Raw genomic sequence first — 23,905 nt, forward strand, 5'->3', positions numbered from 1 at the left:
CTATTTTTAGTGTTATAATTTATGGCGGGGAAAATGTTAAAAAATATTGTATTACCACTCCAATATATGTTGCGACTGGAGCAAGATGGTATGACTTGACTTGCGACTTGCTTGAAATTTTGTGGCGACTCAACTTGACTTGCTTGATTTAAAAAAAAAAATATTTCCCCCCCCAGTGATTTGGGACTCGCTTGAGACTTGAAGTTTATGACTTAAGACTTGCTTGTGCACATATGTGACTTACTTCCACCTCTGCATTGCAGTCTATCGGAGACAAGCTATAACATATGAGAAACATAAAGCATTTTTTTTCGTCTTAATTAGGACCTATCCTGTCTCATCAACCTCAAACAAAGGTTAGGATATTTCAGTTGCATTTTGTTTATTTGTATTCCTATTCTATTAAATGCAGGGGGAGCGGGATTTCTAGACAAGGCAAACATCTCCCTGCTCCTTTTCGCATATCTAAACTGAGTTTACACTGCCCCCTGCTGGTAATTCCCCATGTGGAACAATATTCAAACTAACCGCAACACGTCATTTTGAAGTTCGTCACAATTGGCCCTTTTGGTAACTCCATGTGATTTCTCTCGGCCAATCAACAATAGGTTACGCGTATTAAATCTCGCAAAAGAAATGTACATTGTGCTACACATTTGTAAAATTATGCTAAATAAGCTATTGTATACCTATTTTCTGGAGTTACGCATTTTAATTTCGAGGCTTTTTTTGAATATAAGTGTGGCATTCATTGAATTGGCTTTTCAAAAAGCAGCACTTATCGCAAAAAAAAAAAAATTTACCAATTATTTTGACGTCTTCAAGAGGAAATTGTTTATATACACACTATATGGGTGTTTATTTGATTTCGGGCACTTTTGATTTTCGTTTCTGTCATCAACACCACACTGCACTATGTGATGACACGTGATGGTAATGAAAGTTTCAAAGTTTTTTAGCTAACTGGTAGAGTTCGCTTAATGTTTTTTATTTTAGCTAGCTAGTCCTGTACAACATTTTTATATGATTATCAAGTTTTTACAGGAAAATCTTCAAACATATTAACACTACAAGTCGTTTGGTAATGACATGCAATAAAAATATTATGTGACTTAAGGGTACAAATGAGGGGGGAAAAACTTACTCTTCCAGTTATCAAAATGTCTGACTTCTCTCTGCCCTAGCATGTGCTTGAGTGACAAGACAAAATGACATAGGGAATTAAAGAATCAGATTTTGAATCAACTTTATTGATCTGAAAATGGTCAATGTGGCGGTAATGACAGCAACTTTAAGGGACAGGCATATTTTAGTAAGAATAAAAGACAGAATTTGAAATGTTTGTATATATGATGACAAATCATTAATTCTATTATATTTTAAGGAATTTATGGTAAAAGTTACACCATTTTAGCATTTTTTTAGTAGTAAGATAGAGCTTCATATAACCAAACCCTGGGCTAGGGACAGGGTGAAAACTGTAAAATACCACCATAAAACCGCTCAAAAAATGTCAGAATATACTAATATTAACATGGAATTTTAGCCAACACTTATAATTAGGCACGCCCACTGCTGGTTATTGAAAAAAATCAATTTTTTTCTTACACTTTTACATCAAGGACACAAAAAGGCCTGTAATCGAATAAACACCCACATATGAGTAGTGCAAATTTGCAGTTCATTATTCGCGGATTCTTTTAGGAACCACCCGCTTATGTCGTCTTTTTCCTGATCCCTCGCTTATTCACGCTTCCCCCCCATGGCAATTATATGCGTAAATTATTTACGATTTTTGCATTGCCTCAAAGCGAGTCAGATGACATCCGCTAGGGGGTATGGCATCATTGCAAGGGTACTGGTAGCTGCAAGGGGTTTATGCAGTACTGTATACTTAAATCAGTTTCTATCACAATTCTATTACAGGTGGTCCTCGGTTTACAAAGGTCCCGGTATACGACTAAGGTTACCGTGGTGCACGCTCAGTCACGGTCGTACTTCCTGTTTTTTCCAAATGGTTTCATATTTGGTTTTTTTTGTTTTGTTTTTTACCGTACAACCACTTAAGTCATTCCTTATGTGGTATCTGCAAATATATCGTATATAAACATATGGCACACACAAGTTTCTGGATCTTAATTGAGCAAAACAAACAGCAACTTACATTGGTTTCTTTTTAACATCTATTTAATGCTACCGTAATTTGGAAAATACAAAGATCAGCTTATTCATACATTTGAAAATCTTGAGCCTTTACCAAAAAATATAAAATAAAGCAATGAGGTTATAGTGTGTCTTACAAATTTGGAGAAAGGGACAGAGAATTAGAGACGTGAGAAATGACCACCTCAGCTGTATGTCCTGTTAAATTATGTTGCGGAATAAAACCACATGACACCAAAGAAAACAAGGTTTGTTCCCCAACAGGCAACGACTGCTGGTAAAATGTCGCCCCTTTGTGCCTGCAATTAAAAATATAGCTCAATGTTGGACAGAAGCCCTTTGATTTTCAATTCATGTTACTATTTAAAAAAAAAAAAAAGCCTTCAACATTTTTTTTCATGCTTCAATTCCAGAAGTGGAAAAGGATGGGTTGATTTGTGATTTTGACAAGTAAAACAAAAATAGACACCATTTCCACAATAATCCCATGAAGATTTTTTTGCTTGTCGATTACAGCTGGTCGAGAAGATCAGAGTTCACACATGCACGCAAACTGACTGCCCGCACACACTTTCGAGGCAGAGATGTGCTTTGAAAAGGTGGAGCGAGTCGTCGAGCTGCTGGTGCGCAATGAGAGGAGAGGTTACGACTGACTAGATGTGTGTCAAGTAAGACGGCGCAGAAGTGTCAGACTAGTTTTAATAGCACCCTGCTGTGGAAGTTGCAGCTCCCCTTAAGCAGACTAGCCCTTCTTCTCACCCCATCCGCAGCCCAGGAGTCCAACATGGACCCAAAGGTGTGACTGGTGTCTGGATACGCCCCTCTCAAACCCAGCATGGTTGAACGTGCGTGCCTATGTTTGCCTGATCTGCAACACCTTGTACGTGCACAAAAAAGTTTGCATGAAACATTTGGTGAAGACAAAGAAACCGCAGAGACCAAACATCAACGTAATTCTACCTCTTAAAAGTCTACAGAGAAGCTGGGGAGATGGGAGGGGGTGAGGCAAGGCAAAGAAAGAAATAAAAGGGACAAAGGTGAAAAATCCTTTCTAAGCACGCTCTCCGCGGATTCGGCGGGCCAGCTGGATGTCCTTGGGCATGATGGTGACCCGCTTGGCGTGGATGGCGCACAGGTTGGTGTCCTCAAATAGGCCCACCAGGTATGCCTCACTGGCCTCCTGCAGCCACAAACAAAAACAAAAGATACTCATGTGACACATTTCCGAACTCGATGTCACATGATGAACACACACGCACACACCTACCTGCAGAGCACCAATAGCGGCGCTCTGAAAACGCAAGTCAGTCTTGAAGTCCTGAGCAATCTCCCTGACCAGGCGCTGAAAGGGCAGCTTGCGGATCAGCAGCTCCGTGGACTTCTGGTACCGACGAATCTCTCTCAGAGCCACGGTACCAGGCCTGGAGATAAATGACAAGCTCACAGTACATACCCGCTTTTAATGTCTTACAGGGGAATTTATTACGTCTTATTAGGAAGGTTAACTTATGCTTTGAGACATGTACATCAGTTAAGGAGTTCAAAGATGGCGCCTTAAGAGTCGGCAGACTGTTACACAGCTCTGCTAATTTTCTCAATTTGTTCTTTTTCACACTGTCATTTAAGGTTCAGTGTGCGTTCGTGTAAACGCGTTATGGACTGTTTTCTGCCGTGAGATTCTTTGGCAAAGACTATCGGCACACCCTCACCTTGCAGCCTGTTTACAACAGTCCCGTTTTTATTGAATGGATAATATCGGACTTTATAAGACTTTCTCCGCTTGTCTACGATGCCACCACGACTGCGAGGAACCGCCACCACGAGGAGCTTCGCCCTTTCACGTGGAGCTGACCGTATTCAGAAGGAGATATAAAGAGGGAGAGCTGTCACTAAAATGTAGTAAAGTCAAGCGAAAGAGACAACTAAATGGGACAGGAGAATTGAACAAAGCCTTCTGTATGTTTTACTCGATATATTTTTATATCTATGAAAATAAAACGCTAAGATGAAATAGTTACAAGCTTTGAAAACTAAAAAAATACAGCATAAAACGAAATAGAACCTACAACGGTATGCCCATGGTTACAAGGTTAAGAGAAAAGCCAGCACAAGTCTTCTTAATTCCTACTATGCTCACTTTCTCTATGCAGATATTGATAGTACTGACCTATTGGGAGCTGCACACACCTCTCACCACACTGGCTCAATCGTGACTGGACAAACAAGTTGCCACGTAGCTGTAGATGAGTCCAATCGTAATCAACTGGAAAGTCTTACCGCAGCTAATCAGTGGAATTTTGCTTATCTGGAGGGTATCTGAGGGGTCAACTTGACATGCTAGAAAAAAAAACTGACTGCAATTTTGGAATCAGCATACCAATTTTAGTTTTAATCAGCATACAAAATCTAACTCAACAGAATTTATCTTTTTCAAATTGTTCCCCAGCATTATTGTCTCATGTTTTATGTACAACACTTTGTTAAAATTGAGTTGAATTAAGATTGTTGAACTGTTACTTAACTAGATGAATGGGCAACCACGATGATCACGAGGGCCACGTTTTATCATTGCAACCGAGGGCTCGACCATGAACAGGCACTTAAAAGGCAAACCAATACAGTGGTGAAGAGTGAACCATATGCACAGTTTGGATTCACAAATTCGCTGATTTTCATTTAGGATGCTATCCTCTGTTATTCGCTGAAATACTCACCTAGTCACTGTTTTTGTGCTCAGGCCAAAGCCATGTCTGTTATAAAAATATTGCTTTAGCAGAATCTGGTAGCAATTTTGTGCCAAGCAACTAGGGCTCCCACCAATGATTATTTTGCTCGTCGATTAGTGACCGATTAGTTTTGCGATTAGTCAACTTAGTTTTGCGATTAGTCGACTCATCGGATATATATCAAATACATAACCTGTGTGCTAAGGCTAAAGAAACTGTCATCTTTAGCCTTAAACTAACGTTAACGTTTACAACGCTAAGCAATTAGCTCGCAGCCGTTGACGCTAATATTAGCAGCTAACAGGCCAAATAGCAGCTAACAGCTTACCATAATGACGGTCCCTTTTCGTTAGAAATGGAAATCAGCCACAACATACTTTCTTTTTAGATGCTCGTGTATCACTTTTGTGCTGCCATGAAGAGTGCGTTCGGTCTGTCATGTTTTGAATTGCATTCATCTTCAGTATTTGGGCTTAAATGCTTCAACTTCCGAGCGCTGTTGCTACACAAGTCACGCTAGTTTTTCCAGGTATGGCACGGCTGACCCAAAAGACCACTACTGCGCATGTGCGTCATGCCACATGCACACACGGGGCAGCGTGGCCAGCATCGGGAGGATTCGAGCGCTTTTGAGGAAAAAACAAAGCTTACAAATATGACCATTTAAGACGGATAAATTCATTACCGGTGACTTATTGTGGAAGCCCTAAAAGCAACTGTGTTGAACTGAGGGGAGGTTGCTGTATTACAAAGAGTTGTCCACATTACATGCAAACGTTACCTGTAACGATGGGGCTTTTTGACGCCACCAGTTGAGGGGGCGCTCTTGCGAGCGGCCTTGGTGGCCAGCTGTTTACGAGGAGCCTTTCCTCCTGTGGATTTACGGGCAGTTTGCTTGGTACGAGCCATGACCACCGAGTATCACCTAAAAGAAGTATCAAACATTGATTAACTTTGTTAAGATTCACAGATACTGGGGAACACATATACGCATTGACAACTGTAACGCATTGACAACTGTAACTGTTCGGACTGTATTAAATCTCAATGCTATTTCGTTGAAATCATTTACAATCAATTATTCATGCAGAGCTCCACATTTGCACTGTGATGGTGTATGATCACAGCGTGGCCAAAGTTCATCTCACTCCAATAACTGGAATAAAACAACAACTCACAGAAATTGAATTATTGACTCTGCAAACAGTGAATAAGTTATAAATCCTCAACTTTAAACTACACTAGCTAGTCCAAACAACAAAGTTGCTTAATATTAATTATAGCATTAGTTTGTATGACATCACAACGCAAAAAACAAACAAACAAACAAAAAAAAAACAATACCGTTGAACGTTACACCAACTTGTGTTTTTAAACATTCAAATGCACTTTTATAAATTCTGAGTCGGAGATGCCTTAAGCATACCTAATGTGGCAACGAGATGAGAAAAAAAAAAAACAAAGAACGTTAAAGATGAGAAAAAAACCCAAAGAACGTTAACGCGCATGGAAGGAACGTATGATTACAAAAGTCTTTGTTGTCTGTGACGTTACCCATTATTATTGTTTTCATTATGTTTCTTCGTCACTTTTCATAAACTGTGATATTTGGACGTTCGATGATATGTTGTGTTTGTTCACGGCCAACCAATCCACAAAGTGTTTATTCCTCCAAAAGGGACAAAATACTGTGACGTATGACGCCCACCAATCAGCGTTGGTTTTAACGTGCATAGGAACCAATGAGCTTTCATGTTGCTGTCGTTGAGGGCGGGGACACTGAATTATCGCTGGCCTCTAACCGCAGGATTTATGGCCGCATATGAAACGTTAAAGACTATTCACACTGAGCCGGACGCACGACTACCACAGCGATTCACAGTAACAAAGACTAGCATTAAAATGTCGAAAACGTATATGTGTGTGTCAAATTACGTGGCGCGACAGCTGAAGGAAAGCAGCAGGATAGAAATAGTCCAGAAACGAGCACATGCGTCGGTGTTTAGAAGCACCGAGCACTTTCCTCACTTCTAACGAGAGGTGGTGAGGGTCGACATTTCTTTTCCCCCTCTTCAGCTTAAACGTCGAAATTAGTCGACATTTCCACACACACTCAACCGTGTTGCTAACACATTTCGCACATAGCATTGAGCACGCCTCGCTGTAAACAAAGTAACATCGGATACGACTCACCCAGGGTAAATTAAGCGGCGTTTTATCGCAGGGTGTCGAGCGTGTTGTTGCAGTGTCAGATATTTACGATCTCGCACACAATGGAAGCGCGGCCAGCAAAATGGCGGCCGCGTCAATCATGTCTCCCACATTGCAACTGCCGGCGAGTGCAAAGAAACATTGGAGTTTGACTTCATTTACCTCACAGAGGCACACACGGACGACACCATTATTCTTGCTGAATATTGTACGTAAAACTATAATATAATGTATACGGAGCTATGTTCTTTGCTCGTGCTCCATTCCGTCTGCTTATATGAAAGACTTGAGTACTAAATGTCAACATGACAGAAAATGTCAGCATTTATTTGTTTTGGAAGAAACGCGGAGTGGCAGGAGAGAACATTATTGTTGATGCTTGGGGACTTTTTTTTTTTTTTTTTTGCTAGTTTTATCTCGGAGTATAAATGAATTGTAAGAGGAATGGTGTTTTTAATGTAGTTTAGCTGAAAGTTAGGTGGGCTTGTCGATAGACACAAAATACAAAGCAGGTGAATGGCCTATTTCCTTAAGAGTTTCCACAAGTAAGTATATTTTTAAAATTATGCATTGCGTTTATTTGACAATCTTCGCTCTATATTCAATTGAATACAACACAAATATGTGTTAGCCCAGATTTGGAGCCATTCACGTTACATTTAAAAAAAAAAAAAATCCATGTACAAAATACATAAACATGCACTTGTAAATTATAGTTGCCTTGAGACAAAATGTAGCTGTTGTAAAAGTGATTCCTAAATATTTAAAATAACAAATAGCAGTGTGTTCCTCCCACTGTTTTTGAAAAATCTATACTAAAGGGGCTGTCAAAAAGTAATGAACCCAATTTAATTTGTTTTTCTTCTTCAGAAATGTTTCAGTTTGTAGTTTAAATACATGTTTGAAGTTTTAATTTTTTTTAATTGTCCTCTTCCAGTCAACCATTTTGGAAGTCTGTCAGAAGCAGGGAGCGGTTTTAATTTCTTGCTTTGGAAGGGGAACCACCACTCAAAATGTTTATGGGGAAGCTGCAATCGGCTACAGCACAGTCAAAAAGTGGATGTGACAATCAGATTGTCACCTTTTTGGACTTTTAAAATAGGAGTTTGGGGTCAGCACTTCTCTGATTATGAAGAAGTTAAGAAAGCTGTATTTAAAAACAAACAAACAAAAAAAACAGGTTAAAAGCGCAGCCTAGTGAATTTTACGAGGCTGGGATACATGCCGTTGTTCATCGATGGACAGTCGTTGAGAAAATAGATTATATGGAAAAGTAGCGAGGAAACTCCCACTTTTTAGCTTTTATTTCTATGCATATAATAGCTTTCTATTGAAATTAAGCATCGTAACACTTCGGCCATTGGTTCGAGTAATGGTCCATTTCTTGATGCTTCATGTGCACACGAAACCACCTGCTGGCCAAGTGTATAATCACAGGCAACTGTATCTTAGGCCCCATAATGTGTGATGCTTTGCAATATGGTGGTTGTTGTGGCACCTGGAAATAACTACGAATGACCCAAAAATCTATAGTTTTTTAAATGACGAAATGTTGTTTGAACGTATTCTGTATGCGTAACTGTTTCCAAAATAATAGTAATCATATACAGGCACATCTAAAAAGAAAAAAAAAAAATTGAATATGGTAGAAAACTCAATTGATTTCAGTACTCACACATAGAGTCAAATACTTTTCAGAGGGCAAATTCCACATTAAAAATAAATGCCATTGTTTCATAATAGTTTGTTACATTATGTTTCTAGAGATGGTGAATTTGCAGTTGTCATTTGCTGTAAGCTATAATAAAAAAAAAAAATCATGAAATATTTCAGTGTGTGTGGTGCATCTCTAGAATATGAGTTTCACTTCTTGAATTGAGCTACTTAACTAAAGTAAGCTTTTGACACTATTATCATTTATTGAGCTGTAGCAGTGCGGCAGCTTTTGTAATGTTTTCGGCAACTTCGGAGAATGGCATCAACCCACATTTTCACAGAGCTGCTTGACGGCGTCTAAATTGCTGTGTCAGTGTCACACATCGCGCCATATTCTGAACCACTCCCTGAAGCGGTCACGTGGTACTACCGTGCAGCGAAGCTACGGACGTCATAATACACATTATTAAGTTACAGATGTTTTTTTAAAAACAATTATAAGGTAACCAAAACCTCCAAATTAAATATGTTAAATACAGAAGGCCAACCAAATAAAATGCAAAATTTATGTACCGTATTTTCACGAGCATAAGGCGCACTTAAAAGTCTTAAATTTTCTCTAAATGGACCGGGTGCTTTGTGTGTGCACAGAGTTCCAAAATCTGTAAATGTTGTTGTGTGACTTTGATGAGCGCTCCGCTTGACTGACTGGGAGCATTTCAGTTTTTTTCCACGACGCACATTCATATCTTTGTAGTGTATTCAATTCAATACAGCTTGAAAAGGATTTTCAAATCAGATTGCTGCTTTTCTTTTACAAAATGTCCCAACTTTATTGGAATTGAGGTTGGTATAAATTTAGAGCGTGTTTACAGCAGCCCAAGTTTGTCCTAAAAGATGTACATTGGCTCTACTTTCGCATAACTTTTTAAGTGTGCAATTTTGAAGTCTTTATGCTTTTTTTTTTTTTGAGGACCTCCTCATTTTGCCTTGTGTCAGCACTTGGATACTGTTGAAGTAGAGCGTTCAAGCAGAAGACAGTATTCCAGGTTAAGCTGTTTTCGGCTCCACCAGTTTTGTTCTGTAAAAATTTGTTTTTATCAGTTAAAAAAACAAAAAACACCATCAAAAAAGACTGTTGTGATCACTATTGGACTACATAGAAATCTACTCCAGGCATTAACAGACTAGGAACCAAGAAATCTCTCCCCGACCTACTGTTGCACACTGTCAGTATATGATATAGTGTCACAATGACCTGAATGACTGTCATCTAAAGTAAGATATGTTCAACCAAGAAACAGGCAGCATCATGGACACATTGTTAAGTACTAGTCCTGAACAGTTTTATTGATTTTATATCTAACTTTTAAGTACCCATTAGTTAGAGATAAGATTTTAACATTGAAGTACACGGTGCCTTATCTCTGCCTCAACTGAAAAGGAAGAGGCTTTAGGTAAGGCAGGAAGAGCAACATCTGCAAGTGATACACTGGGTCAAACAGTTATAGAATACAATACATTTGTTTTTAATATCATTGAAACTCCACTATGCAGTACAAAATGTGTGTACCACACATCAGTTTTCAGCCTGAAATACTCATTTCAATTATTAACTACACAAATCATTTGCATAATATGGGCAAGATTTACATTACCCGTAAAACACAAGAAAAGTTGTTTTTCTACAAAGCAGGATCAACATGTTCATTGTTTTAGAAGAAAATAATTTCAGCTTTTATTAATCATGACAGATCAGGTCTCACAAATATGAAAATGTAATGGGAAAATAAAAATCTAAATAAAAATGTCTTTCATATCTGCAGCTAAAATTAGCATCTGTATTTTAACTTTTAACTCCAGTATATGCAAGCACCACGCCGACATTCTTGGTCCCCCTTTTAATGAAGTACCAAAACATTCCATTAGACGTAACTCAAATGTGTTTTAGCAAATTAATATAAAATGGCACAGTCACAAAGAACATAAAAGATAATGACATCCACTATTTGAACAGACAGTAATTCCTAAATCGATCATTGTCAAACTCACACGGTTGGATTCTCAAAAGACAAACATGGACAGTGTACTGCCTACCTGTGTGCATATTGGTAGAGGGATGATATGATGATGCAAACATCAATCTTCCCCCATTACTTGTGCCGCAATATTTAGAAAGAACGTAATGAACAGTGAAGTACACAGAACTGTTCTGTAAGAGAGTGCATGCATTTCTAAAATGCAAACCTTATCCCCGTTTATGCCCAAACCCAATGGCCACGTCTAAAAAAATACATCCCTTTTACTATATATATATATATATATATATATATATATATGACAATGTATACTGTATCATATTAGACATTTTCTGGTTCCTATTTAAAGTACCTTACATCTTTTCTTATCATTTACATTTATGACTAGCGTCCCACTCAATCACAGCAAAAATGAGCTCTTGAACAAAAACTTTGGGTACATTCAGGACTTTCGCTAAAAAGCCTTACATTTTCCTTGACAATTCTTTAAAAATACAGAAGAGCAAAAATATTGGCGGTACAACAGTCCACTGTCCTGCAGAGGCTGATCAACCATAGCTCATAGTCTTCTAAAGGAAATTTCACAATTCCCCTGGTGCGAAGATTTCATTCCGTACATATCTCTGTTTCTGCCCTCTGGATACCCAGGTCAGTCTGGAGAAAGGCTCCCTGGCCTAATGCTGTGGAATATGCTCCGTTGTTGTGCGCAAATCCCGGGGCCGGATAGGAATTACAGCCACTGCGTTTTTGAATGTACTGGGGCTGAGGTACTGGGTGGTAATCGTCCAAATTGTCGTAGTGGGACTGCACTGGTTTGGTGCCGTATTTGTTATACGAGTAGTCTCCATCCAGTTCAGCTTTGCTGTGGTTGTAGAGATGCTGCTCACGCAAGCTGTGTGATCGTTCAGGTTTGCAGTGGGCGAGCTGTTCCTTTGGAGCGGATAGCTGATCTTCTGGATCGTGATAGGTGCTTGGTGTTTTACCTTTACCGTGGTGGTGGTCAGCATCAGGGCACTCATGCCGTGTCTGGAAGCTCCTCTTGTTCAGGTTCTCTGGCTGCCAGTGTTTGGCCTGGCTGCTGCTTTCGCCAAGCTTTTCACTTGAAGTCTCATGCTGGTGGGAGAGGCTGCTCAGCTTCGCAGGAATGGAATGAGATGATTGGCATTTCTTGGAGCTGCTTTGCTTCGCCAGCCCGTCCAACTTGTCTCCCATTGAACCACCCTGGACATTCTTCTCAGTCTCAATACATATGAGGACATTGGGGTCTGAGACCATGTGTCTGGGGAGATAGCGACTATCTTTGTTCTCAGTTGCACCCGGCAGAGCTTTACCTGGATCAGATTTACTGCGCGAGTGCAGGGTGTCATACCCAGCTATATCAACTGGTGTGAATGAGCCTACATTGTCATATTGTGAGAGAACTGGACCTTTAATCTTCTGTCTGGCCCTACTCTCTCTACGAATAGACTGCATGCGCAGACATTCTGACTCCTCGGGGTCCCAAGAGAGGTAAGAAAGAATTTCCTTGGCGGCATGACTCGGTGGCATGTCCCTACTCACAAAGCTGTGCTCCTTTCCAGGTGGGAGAACATTGCGAGCGAGGTAGTGGTACCCTGTAGCCTTTCCACCGGGTCTGCAAACAATGGTCCCTGAATCTCTACTGGCTGAATGGACATGGCGGACACGGATGGTGCCATAAGGGTCAATATCATAACAAGGAGCCTCCAGAGGGACAGAACCAGAGTATGGACTGTAGCGGTACTGGACTCGTCCATTCTCAAAGTAAGGCTGCAGTTGAGTGACATGATAGTCTGCTTGTGAGGATTGCTGCGGGGGCTGCTGGTAGGGTTTGCACTGATACACAGGTCGATGGTGATAAAATATGTCGTCCGGAGGAACTTCAGTCCTTTGGATGGGTACTGTGTGGATAGTGGGGGGAACATGGAGCGAGTGCACTCTGCGAATAGTGGGATAACCATGGTTTCGGTCATGGCTATAACCTTGATGTCCCGAAGCCCCGTAAACACTGCGGGTGTTTTCTCTTGCCTTTATAGAGTGGTGGTAGGACCTAGGGCCTAAAGTGCTGTACCTATTGTCTACCCGGGCACTGTAAGGTATTTGAGGTTCGGACTTTGACACATACGAGAGGTGTGAGGGGACAGTGTTTGGTCTGTAGTGGTGTGGCATGGGCTGTGGACCCATTGAAACTGGCCTCTGGTGGTAGTATCCAACTCCTGAGGGCTCAACGAGGACTGCTGACCCTTTAGCATGGTAGAGATGTGTGCAAGATTTACGAGGAGAAAGGGGATGGTGAGGATGGGCATCCTCCAGATGGCCAGCTGCAGAATTCTCACCTAAACTATGGTAAGTAGCTTCCCCCTGACTGAGTGCAGCTGTGGCCAGTTTGCTCTCCATAGTACGGACTGGAGGGGTTGGAGGTGTGGATCCATTTGGGTCATTCTTAGAAAACTCTGTGCTAGGCTGCGCTGGATTTATGGCCTCCCATGGCTTATCAACATGCTCAGAGGAGGTTGGTGCCACTATTGAACTGGCCTTCGATAGCGGCTGAGTTTGGGGTTGAATTTGTGTGTGGGACTGGTGCTGCATCTGAACTTGGCACTGCCGCTGAGTTTGTGTTTGATGTTGGGATTGTGACAACACTGGCTTTTTTGCCTTTGGAGCTGCTGGAGGCTGCTGCTCTGATGATGATGATTTTGGAACACTTATGGGCTTTGCGTCTTCCTTTGGCCTCACCTGAGAAAGTGACATGAATGTTAAAGTTTGAGTACAAGTGTCGAATAATTTTTAAAAAAATACATAAAAACAAAAATAAATACATTTGTAAATGTACAGTGGGTACGGAAAGTTTTCAGACCCCCTTAAATGTATCACTCTTAGTTATATTGCAGCCATTTTTAAAATCATTTAAGTTAATTTTTCCTTATCAATGTACACACAGCACCTCATATTGACAGGAAAAACAGAATTGTTGAAATTTTTGCAGATTTATTAAAAAAAGAAAAACTGAAATATCACACAGCCGTAAGTATTCAGACCCTTTTCTGTGACACTCATATAGAGTCGGGAGATGGGAGAAAGTTCTAGAAAGTCAACCGTCACTGCAGCCCTCCACCAGTCGGGGTTTTATGGCAGAGTGGCCCGGCGGAAGCCTCTCCTCAGTGCAAGACACATGAAAGCCTGCATGGACTTTGCTAAAAAAACCTGAAGGACTCCAAGATGGTCAGAAAATAAGATTCTCTGGTCTGATGAGACCAAGCTAGAAATTGTGGGCCTTAATTCTAAGTGGCATGTGTGGAGAAAACCAGGCACTGCTCATCACCTGTCCAATACAGTCCCAACAATGAAGCATGGTGGTGGTGGCAGCATAATGCTGTGGGTGTGTTTTTCAGCTCCAGGAACAGGGAGACTGGTTGCAATTGAGGAAAAGATGAATGCGGCCAAGTACAGGGATATCCTGGTCGAAAATGTTCTCCAGAATGCTCAGAACCTCAGGCTGGGCCAAAGGTTCACCTTAAAAAAAAAAAAGACAATGACCCTAAGCACACAGCTAAAATACCGAAGGCTTCAGAACAACTCTGTGACTGTTTTTGAATGGCCCAGCCAGAGCCCTGACTTAAACCCAATTGAGCATCTCTGGAAAGACCTGAAAATGGCTGCCCATCAACGTTTACCATCCAGCCTGACAGAACTGGAGAGGATCCCCAAATCCAGGTGTGAAAAACTTGTTGCTTCATTCCCAGAAAGACTCATGTCTGTATTAGCTCAAAAGGGTACTTCTACTAAATACTGAGCAAAGGGTCTGAATACTTATGGCTGTGTGATATTTCAGTTTTTCCTTTGTAATAAATCTGCAAAAAAATTCCAACAATTCAGTTTTTTTCCTGTCAATATGGGGTGCTGTGTGTACATTAATGTGGGAAAAAAATGAACTGCAATGATTTTAGCAAATGGCTGTAATATAAAAAAAAGAGTGAACATTTTAAGGGGGTGTGAAAGAACAGAGTGGTCACTGACAATTACAATTGCAAACATGGAATCAGAGTGAGCAACCCAGCAAAGACACCGACAGAGGATGTTGAGCCGACATGCATTTCTATCAAAGCAATAAATGGTTAAATATCATTTTAAAGAGTGATAACGTGAAAACATTCCAAAATTGATCTGGGAACTTGTGGAGCAGAATTTCTTGGGAGGCTGAAATCAGTGCAACTCCAGACATGACGCATCTCATTCATCCTTCCAGAATCAAAATAATGCACCCTACTTTCTCCTCTCTGTGTGCCAAACACACCATACATTCCCTGTGCAGGTAACCTTCACTGGTGATGAGCAAATTAAGCTTTTGTGAAGCACTTGGACCAATGGCTTCATTTCTTGATACTTCAGTTGCAGTGACCTCTCCTAACGAAAAGCAAGGCTGCGGTGGATTTAAAACATCCATGAATCAATCACACACTACGACTCAATATCATGTTCTATTTACACATAAAGATTGTTGAATGTGTGCATTGTTATTGATGAGAGCATTTCTCAGGAAAAAAAACAAATTCATAGTTCGGGGGTGCTTCTGTAACTATGGCCGTTACGTTGGATGGGGAACAGTCAAATGAGGCACATTATTATTATTTTTTTTGACTTGAGCCCCTTTCTGTTTTTGCTTTCTTCTTCCCAGTCACAAGGAACAAATGATGCTGGTGTTCTAGTGGTGGGCAAGTGAAGCCTCATGAAGAACTGAGGCTTTCCTAACAATTGTGCTGAAAAAGATTCAAAGCTTCAGTGACTGTGACATCTGGTGGACAACTGAAGCCATAGCAACTTCTAAAGAGCACGAGTGAAGCATTGGCACCGTTTCCCATGACAGCAATAAAAGTTCTGAAAAGTCTGTATGGTCATTCAAGTGTTTTGTTCATTCATACCAAATAATGATTGTATCGTCATGACAATAAAATATGCAGATGGTTTCCACCATACTCAGTGGTGTTTTGATACAAGCTCCGACACAGCATTTAGAATGTTTTGCTCAGGCCCATAGACTGTGTTACTGCTACTACATTGAAAAAAAGTCCTATTAGAATTTATTTAATACGTTGCATTATTTTCGAGAAGAGAGTAAATTATGTCAGTTTAAGATTGTAATCATGTACAACCAATGATAAAAATAAGGGCCTTGATTTGTTTACCATCCTCCCGCTCCGTCAACCAAATAGCTCTGCTTCTAACTCCGACTTCGCGTGCATAGGTGAGCTGTTTTGCTTTTCAATGTTTTAAATTTTTACGAGGGGCAAAATGCTAATTTTGACTCGCAAATTGCATTGTGAATCAGCTCATTTTGACCCTGGTAGATATCAATATGAGTAACAAAAAAAGTCAAGACTTGTTGTGAGGATGGAACCTAAGACTCAACAACACAGGACTGATGTTTTACTGACTGAGCTAGCCGGGTATTATGGATATATCAGTCTTAAGACAAAATGAACAACTTTTACTCCTACAAAACTACCTCTACGCTCCAACTAGTCACCTTATTATATCACTTGATAGGACCACGAACCAGTCAGGTGATCCCATTCAGGCAATGAAGCAGTTGCTGCTTCTTACGTCAAATGTGATTCGAAGCATGCTCCAAAGTAGTGGTTCTATGGAATTGGAGTTGAAGCACATGTTGAAGCTTCAGTATTGAAAACGCCATCACTCACGTTCACACTAATTAGCAATTGGTTCCGTAGGCTGGATGTAGCCCACATGCAGGGAGTTTCACACACATGAGCTCGGTAGACAGACGGCAAGACACAGAAGGATATATAGTGATGAAGAGAAGACCCTCACCTCAGCAGGACGTTGTCGAGAGCTTCTGGTGTCTTTGCCACTGACACCGGAAAGGGCTCCACTGCTCTCAAAGGCCAGTGCACTAGTGGCCACTGGTTTGGTACTGGTAATGCTGGTACTGACTGAGTCATGTACAACAAAGGACTGACTTTCAGGACTCCTGGTTAGAGAATTCAGGTTGGGTGTACTTTTAGGCTGCGGGGTGACCTCTTTATGAAGCGTATCTGAAGGTATAGAGTCATTTTCTGGTGGTTTTCCTGACAGAGTTGTTGTGGCCTTGGCACTGTCTGGCGGCCTGGTTTTCATGTTGGTTAACTCAAGCACCTGCTGTTCTTTCAACGGGCTTGAAGAAGAGGGAAAACACGGGATGGAGGTAACGACAGAGACAGTGCTATTTTGTGACGCAGAGGTTCCTCGTACAGCTCCCTCTTCATCGGAAGTCTGGAAATGTGCACCCGATGAGGCCCGGCCGTCAGAAAAATGTGGCTGCACAGGGGACAATGGTGTCAGGGGCTCGCAGGACCAAGGCTGGGACTGCGTGGAGACTTGCTGTGCTGACTCAGCAAGAACCAGGGCCAACATGCGGGCAGCATCTTTAGGAGGAGGGGGAGGAGCAGTGGAAGTGGTTGCAGAAGCGCTGAGGGAATGTTTGGTGAGATCCTTTGAATCCGGAACTCTTCCTCCTAGCAGGGACGGTTGAGAAAACAATTAGCAGTAGAATAGACTGCAGACAGGCAAGGAAAACGATTGGTAAAACTGGACAACAGTTAAGTATGGTGCTGCAATAGTATTTAACAAGAGCAAACCTTCTCGACACAGAAGCATGAAAAATATGTCGTAAGCTCCAATCTTCTTACTTTGAGGCTCCTGGCTTCCGTGTGACAGCTGTTGAACACTGTCCTCTCGCTTTAGCTCCTCACAATCCACGCTGTCGAGGGTCGCCAGCTTTGAGTGCAGCTCCATTTGGAAAGCTTCACTTAGCGATGGCTCAGCTTTTACAGAAAGAGGAGAGTCCTTTGGTGCACTGGGGGGAGATAAAGGTTCAGGAGGACCCACCTCTTCACTGATAGTCCTATCATGCATCTCTATAGAAAATAGCTCTGAAGAGGCAGAAGTAGCAGTTTTTACACTTCTAATGGGTGACACAGCTTGTGTAGGTTTATCAGTGTAAGAATAGGAAGTGGTAAGTTTCTGGCTTTCCACTTTCTCTCCTGCAGCCAGGTTAAAGTCCGAGGACAACAAGGATGATGTCAAGTTGTCAAGTAAGGAGGAAGAGATGAGGTCAGAGCCATTGCTCTTTCCCCAGAGGCTGCCGGGGCTCCTCTTTAATGTCAAGCCTTCCGCTCCAGCATGCGAATCAACCAGGGGAAAAGCGTAGGCTGCATCAGGGAGGCTGCACTGGAAAGACATCGGGTCAAAGTCCAAGGAGGCCATGCCGATGTCTGGTGGGCTGAGGTCCACGTCTTCACCGGCTGAGCGTGGAGGCGAGATGAGAGCGGGTACACAGATGGGCCCGTCATCTCCGTCGCTGTCCTCTGTGGCACCCAGCTTGTCGTAGCAGTTGCGCTGCTGTCGACCCTCCAACAACTCACCATTAAATGAGGCCGAAAGGGCATCACTGCTTGATCGTGGCCTCCGTGGACGGTACACCTTGGACTCTCCTGGTGAAATAAAGAAGACAAGAATTACAACAAGTGCAGACCTGCGCCAAGGCATCTGCGATCTACAAAATCAAAATGCGCTAAAAGAGCTACAATCTCACCTATTAATAGCTGAAAGCATTTCCTTCAGGTTCCAATAACCAATGTAATAAAATCTCAACTCAACAAATTCCAATCTAATCTGATACCATATCAGTCAATTTTATTTATTTTATTAATATTTTTTTGATTGTTAAAATTACATCTGGATACATTATTTTGGTTCTACATGTATACTACAGCTTCTGACTGCATATATCTACCGTAAATGTATAATGTAATGCAAATAGTTTTAAAATCAAAAACATAATACATAATATTCATTTAGAATTAAAAAAAAAATAATATTTCACTCATTTACAGTGCAACATTTTACAAGTTACACATTTGTTACACCTTCAATGTTTGGATTCCAACCAACACATTACCCAGAAATCTGCTCATGCACGCACGCGTATACACACACATAAATGCATAAACTAACATAATGGAAAATCTCCTTGGTAGAGCCGATGTTTACAGGATAATAAGGTATGTTGTAATCTGAAAAATGATTTACCTTCAACATTATGAAGAGAACTCAGTGACTCTTCACTTTTAGCAGATCTTAATGTAGCTGTATCTCCCCGACCTCCTGAAACAATTAGTTAATAAAAAGGTATTTGTACTCAGCCCGTTTTGCTGAAATGCTACCCCTTTCCACAATGACAAAAATATTCCAGCTGAGGAAGGAAAGACACACCAGCAAGAGCCATGGCCTTAAGTTCATTGGGCTCACTCGGGTTGCGTTGCAGCTTGCGCTTGGACATTGAGGAAGACTTGCCCAGGTTGAAGAAAGAGCGCCAACTACCCACAGGAGACTTCTTTGATTTAACTGGAGGCCTCTTCCTGTGATTAAAAAATAAAAAATGTAAAAGTGGGTATGATACAGAATGTTAGGAAGATCTGTCGAAAACCGTGCAGGGTAATATACAGAAAGTAGAATTTCTAAGATCTGCCTGTGGGGGGCGTCTGAATCCAGCATGCAATATACTGAGAACCTATTACTTTTAATTACTTTGCACCACCACTCTTCTGTGGCTTTCAATTTTGTGTGTTGCCCTTCAAAAAACACATTTAATGCAAATAGTAAATTAATGAAAAAGAACCAAACGACAAACCTTTCTGTGGGAAACTCGATGACAGTGTGGAACTTGCCCTGCAGGGCAGCAGGACCTTCACCAACCTCAATGTACTTGCTATCTTCAGTGACTGGAGAGTTGATCTGAGCCTGAGTTCTCGCCTGAGCCTCCTCCAAACTTAGAAGTTTGGTAGAGGGTGATGAAATCAGCAGGGACTTTGGCCGTGACAATGTGTTATGACCTGTGGATGTGATGTGTACATCCATTACAGTGTAAGGAGAGCCAACAGTGAGTCATGGAACGATGACGCGTGGAGGCATTCTGATTGGTTATACCTGCTCCCTCGCGAATTAGTGAGCTAAGTTTGGTGCTGAAGAGAACATCCACGTGGTTGAGAATGAACTCAACGACAACCGACTGGATTCTGACTTCCATGAAGGCTGCTGTGCCACTGAAGCATGCAGATTCAATCTGTTTTGATCTAAGAAAGCAGACAAAGACAGTTGGCTACAGTTAAAGTGTCTAATTCTATGTATGCTGTTCAATTAAAATCATTTAATTTGCACATATTCTTAGATTTCCCACAAACGGCTCCTTAAATCCATTCAATCGCATAGGCCAATTTACAGTATAACAATAATCACCGTCATGCAATGCTTGGACACACTTGACACCTGAAGTCAGTGTTTAATGTTCGACTACGTTACACGTTCAAGCATGGAACATGTTCCCGGCAGCAGCATGATCGTAAGAGGTGGGCCTCTTACTCATGCACAAGAATATTTATGGCCGCTTTGCCGTGGTTGTTAGTATTCCTTTTGCATTGCGATAGTAAAAACGGTCACCTAGTATTCCTATCTTTATCATTATCTCTTTCCAGTACCAACCATAGGACACAACAGTACAGTACTGCTTTACAAATGGGGAAAAAAGAAAATACATCCTTCCAGCAACTGATATCTCACCTCAGCAGGTTGGGGGCCCAGACAATGGCCAAGTTCTTACTGTGCATGTTGGTGATGTAGCTGAATGCCGCCAGGCGGGAAAGGTGTCTCATGAGGAACTCTAGCGTTCTAGACGAGCAAATATATGAATTACTTTCACTGTTCAGATAGTGATATGCCAAGTGAATCTGAGCCACAATGTATTCTAGTTTCTCTGTGTGTATCAAATCTCTTGTGAATGTCTCCTCACATTTCAGCAACCATTAAATACAGCTCATTAAGGGACACTACTATAGAAATGAAACTTGGGTATACTTTACATTGCTATACATTAACTACTCTGAAGTTATATACAAGTTTCATTTCCATAGCATTGTCTCTTCAGATGTTGTGTTAAATGGTTTCTGAAACGTGAGCAGTGTACTCTTGTGAGATAGAGTAACTGTGATCATCTTACTCATCTCGGACAGTTTTTTGGATGCTTATTTGGCAGAATGTGAACTATTGTTTGAATGCACTCCTTACGTCTGCCACAGGGAGATAGCGTGTCTCTGTTCTGACCTGTAATGTGGTGGAGGAAGTTGCTGGATGACGTCATGGATTTTAATAAGTCGTTCTTCATCGGTTGCTGCTGATACGGCCTCCTGCAGAGTGAACACACAGACACAGATGAATGGACCAATGTTACTTGTCATTGTACAGTGACACAGCAGTAAAGCAAACCCGCAATATAATAACATAAATAACTTACAGAAAATTTTTCATAGAGCTGATAGGTGAGCAGGGGGTTGGGCAGTTCTCTGAAGTAGAGCTTGCACAGCGAGCCAACGCAGTGGATGTCCTGTACGTAAACATCTTTGGTCAGGTCGGGGATTTGCTCAGAGTCAAACTCATGCCTAATGAGAGAGAAAGATCACAAAGACAGAGGGTTGAAAAAAAAAAAAAAAAAAATACTTCACCATTCAGGACACCTGTAATTTGTGGTTGGACACAGGTCCAATTTAACAAAAAAAAAAAATACTGTCATTTCTCACGTATAATGGGCATTCAATGAGTCATAGACACTAGCCACACTAAAGTCAGCGACAACAAGGGGGGGCATCGGTCGCAATGTGACACTCACTCACGGTACAAAATAAACAACAGTTAACACACAACAACACGAGGAAGAGGCGGGTAGAAACACACATTAGGTCTATGAACAATATTTAGGGGATTATTAACCCTAACTGACATAAGACGCTCGGCATGCTGGGAATTCCTCTGTGACTCGAACGATGTCGGACTGCGCTCTGTCTATGCATGCTCTGTCTTGACACGAATGTGCGGTGATGTCATTGTTTACGCGCTTGAAAACATGGCGGCTTCCTACCAGAGCTGGATATATCTATATATATATATATATATATATATATATACACACACACATATATATATATATATACATAATTATATACATATATATATATATATGTATATATATATATATATATATATATATATATACATATACATATATACATATATATATATATATATATACATATATATATATATATATATATATAATTATATATATATATATATCTAATTATATACATGCGGAAGAACCACAGACAATACATTTAATAATATAATTTACATACAATACAATTTACAATACATTTAATAATATATATAAAAATATCTTATTGCCACAAAAATTGAGGAAATATGCTGAGATCCCCCCCAAAAAAATTTATCTGATCTAAATAAAACTGTCATCAATGTTCTGGGCACAAAAAAATCTCGAAGAGGGACAGATGACTAAGAGTCCATAATATCTTCCGGGTTGCACCCTGCTAGTGGATCCATCCCACACATACACAAGCGCATTCTACTCATGTTCGATATAATTCCATGTAAACAGAGGAGACACGCCACAGCAAACATAACTCCAGAATGCGTGTTGCTTTATATAAGTCGGCTGTACTGCAGGGTCAAATAAAGTTCCTACCGCAATTTCTGAATATTGGAAGCGATTCCAGAGAGGCGGTAGATGCCATCCACCACACCGTGCTTCTCGATGAACTCGGTGCAGCTCTTGAGGACCTGGGGAACTGCACACAGGAAGAAAAAAAAAAAAAAAAAAAAAAAAAAAACATGCTATTATACACGCTCACATTCTGCCAATACCTGATTAGTCTTTGCTGAACGCTGCAAGTTCAAGGATGGTGTGGGCTGAATGTTCAAAATTAATTTTGGAGCTTTTTTGACAAAAAAAAAAAATGGAGGCTACATGGTGGGATTGCTTCCTTTTTTTCTCTTTTTTAACCTGTCCTGTTGCTTTCTTTCTTGTACTTTTAGGAAGGAACAGTGTAAATTTAAAAAAATTTAAATTGGTAACTTGTATTTTTTTCTTTTTTTGCTGTTGTTGTCCTATCCTAAATACTTATGGTGGAGTTTTATTGTCCATCAACCAGAGTTTTTTTTTTTTGATGACTAAGAGAGAAATGGTGGTGGCTAAGGCAGCTGACTACATCTGCAAACCATAGTCTGCAGAACTAACCTAAACTGAAATGCACTTCAAGAGTGAGGGAGAAGACAAAAAAAGTGTCATTAATTGTACTGCAAACCATGAATCAGTAAATAGTGGAGATAATGTATAAAAACGGTTCCCAGGCCTCCCACAGCTCAACACATTCACTTGCTGCTCAGACAAATTCCACACATAGCAAGACAGATGGGTAGGGGTGGGGGAAGCCATATTTTAAGGAAACCAGCTGCCATTCTCCAGCAGAAAAGAGGAGAGTGAGGATAAACAAATCCACATTTACTTAACGTGAAAAGATTTTTTTTGGTTTTCCATTTATCATGCTGTGTTATGTAGATGTTTGAGGAAAGTCAGACAGATTGATATTCAAGGAATTCCAAGTACTTTCATTTGTCTTTAGGGTGTCCAGATTTGATCATTTATTGCAACAAAATGGTTTTATCACTTGATTTACAGAGGTCAAGTATCAACACTAAACTCCAAACTCAGATCTGTGTCCACATAACTTGTGGTACCATGATGATGAGTCGCTGACTTGTTGCCTTGATCTGAAATTTAGTATATTTACCCAACCATTTTATGTAGTGAGCATGTAATAAACCCTCAGTCTTTATTTTTGTCATGTTTTCACACTCCATAAAGCCTGCCATTGAACCCTCACCGAGCTGCCTGCAGGCAGATGTGTTACAGTTGTCGTGTGTCTCAATTCCCAAACTGGGGAACTCAAGAAAATATCACAAATAGAAGGCAGTGCACGTCTGAGAAGACGGACTCCTATCGCTTTCCTCGTTTTTACCTTTACCTTTGTTTTAAGTTTTTTGAGAGCAGCGAAACATCTATTTTTTTTTTAAGGCTCAGCTTTTGCTAGCTTCTGCCACGGATAGACAACCGCCTTCCCTCAGAAAGCTCCAACGGGATAAATGCACGTGGCCATGGTATGCATCGGCCATGTGTACAGGCGGATG

General features: G+C 40.8%; 2 protein-coding genes and 1 long non-coding RNA gene across 11 annotated transcripts in view; 1 reads left to right on the forward strand and 2 right to left on the reverse strand.

The window, feature by feature from the left end:
• Positions 1-1,229: 1,229 nt before the first annotated feature.
• Positions 1,230-7,239, reverse strand: h3f3c (H3 histone, family 3C). The gene is made up of 4 exons (XM_061752294.1): positions 7,083-7,239; positions 5,671-5,814; positions 3,431-3,584; positions 1,230-3,343 (listed from the first exon to the last, which is right to left on the reverse strand). The coding sequence occupies exons 2-4, from the start codon at positions 5,796-5,798 to the stop codon at positions 3,215-3,217; spliced, it is 411 nt and encodes a 136-aa protein (XP_061608278.1). The 5' UTR covers positions 5,799-5,814; positions 7,083-7,239; the 3' UTR covers positions 1,230-3,214.
• On the forward strand, positions 7,168-15,698 carry LOC133467433 (uncharacterized). Its single transcript, XR_009785225.1, has 2 exons — positions 7,168-7,308; positions 15,489-15,698. It is a non-coding gene; the product is annotated as an uncharacterized LOC133467433 (long non-coding RNA).
• arhgap32b (Rho GTPase activating protein 32b) overlaps positions 10,078-23,905 on the reverse strand; it is a 117,689-nt gene continuing 103,861 nt past the window's right edge. For 8 of the 9 annotated variants that reach the window (XM_061752286.1, XM_061752283.1, XM_061752284.1 and 5 more), the window contains 11 exons: positions 22,404-22,506; positions 21,159-21,303; positions 20,969-21,051; positions 20,429-20,536; positions 19,799-19,944; positions 19,503-19,704; positions 19,085-19,230; positions 18,902-18,976; positions 17,449-18,303; positions 16,643-17,325; positions 10,078-13,549 (listed from right to left, as the gene is read on the reverse strand). In XM_061752286.1, the coding sequence (XP_061608270.1) occupies positions 11,402-13,549; positions 16,643-17,325; positions 17,449-18,303; positions 18,902-18,976; positions 19,085-19,230; positions 19,503-19,704; positions 19,799-19,944; positions 20,429-20,536; positions 20,969-21,051; positions 21,159-21,303; positions 22,404-22,506 (4,694 nt within the window). In that variant the 3' untranslated portion in view covers positions 10,078-11,401. The remainder of the gene's footprint in view (positions 13,550-16,642; positions 17,326-17,448; positions 18,304-18,901; positions 18,977-19,084; positions 19,231-19,502; positions 19,705-19,798; positions 19,945-20,428; positions 20,537-20,968; positions 21,052-21,158; positions 21,304-22,403; positions 22,507-23,905) is intronic. The other variant, XM_061752287.1, reaches the window with a different exon arrangement.

This window comes from Phyllopteryx taeniolatus, chromosome 17 (assembly GCF_024500385.1).
Source record: "Phyllopteryx taeniolatus isolate TA_2022b chromosome 17, UOR_Ptae_1.2, whole genome shotgun sequence".
NCBI classification, from domain to species: Eukaryota; Metazoa; Chordata; class Actinopteri; order Syngnathiformes; family Syngnathidae; genus Phyllopteryx; species Phyllopteryx taeniolatus.

Coding starts and splice junctions, on each gene's coding strand:
- h3f3c (XM_061752294.1), bottom strand. CDS start 5,798: ATGGCTCGTACCAAGCAAACTGCCCGTAAATCCACAGGAGGAAAGGCT. Junction 3,585..5,670: donor AAAAAGCCCCATCGTTACAG/GTAACGTTTGCA, acceptor ATTTATCTCCAG/GCCTGGTACCGTGGCTCTGA. Junction 3,344..3,430: donor CCGCTATTGGTGCTCTGCAG/GTAGGTGTGTGC, acceptor TTGTGGCTGCAG/GAGGCCAGTGAGGCATACCT.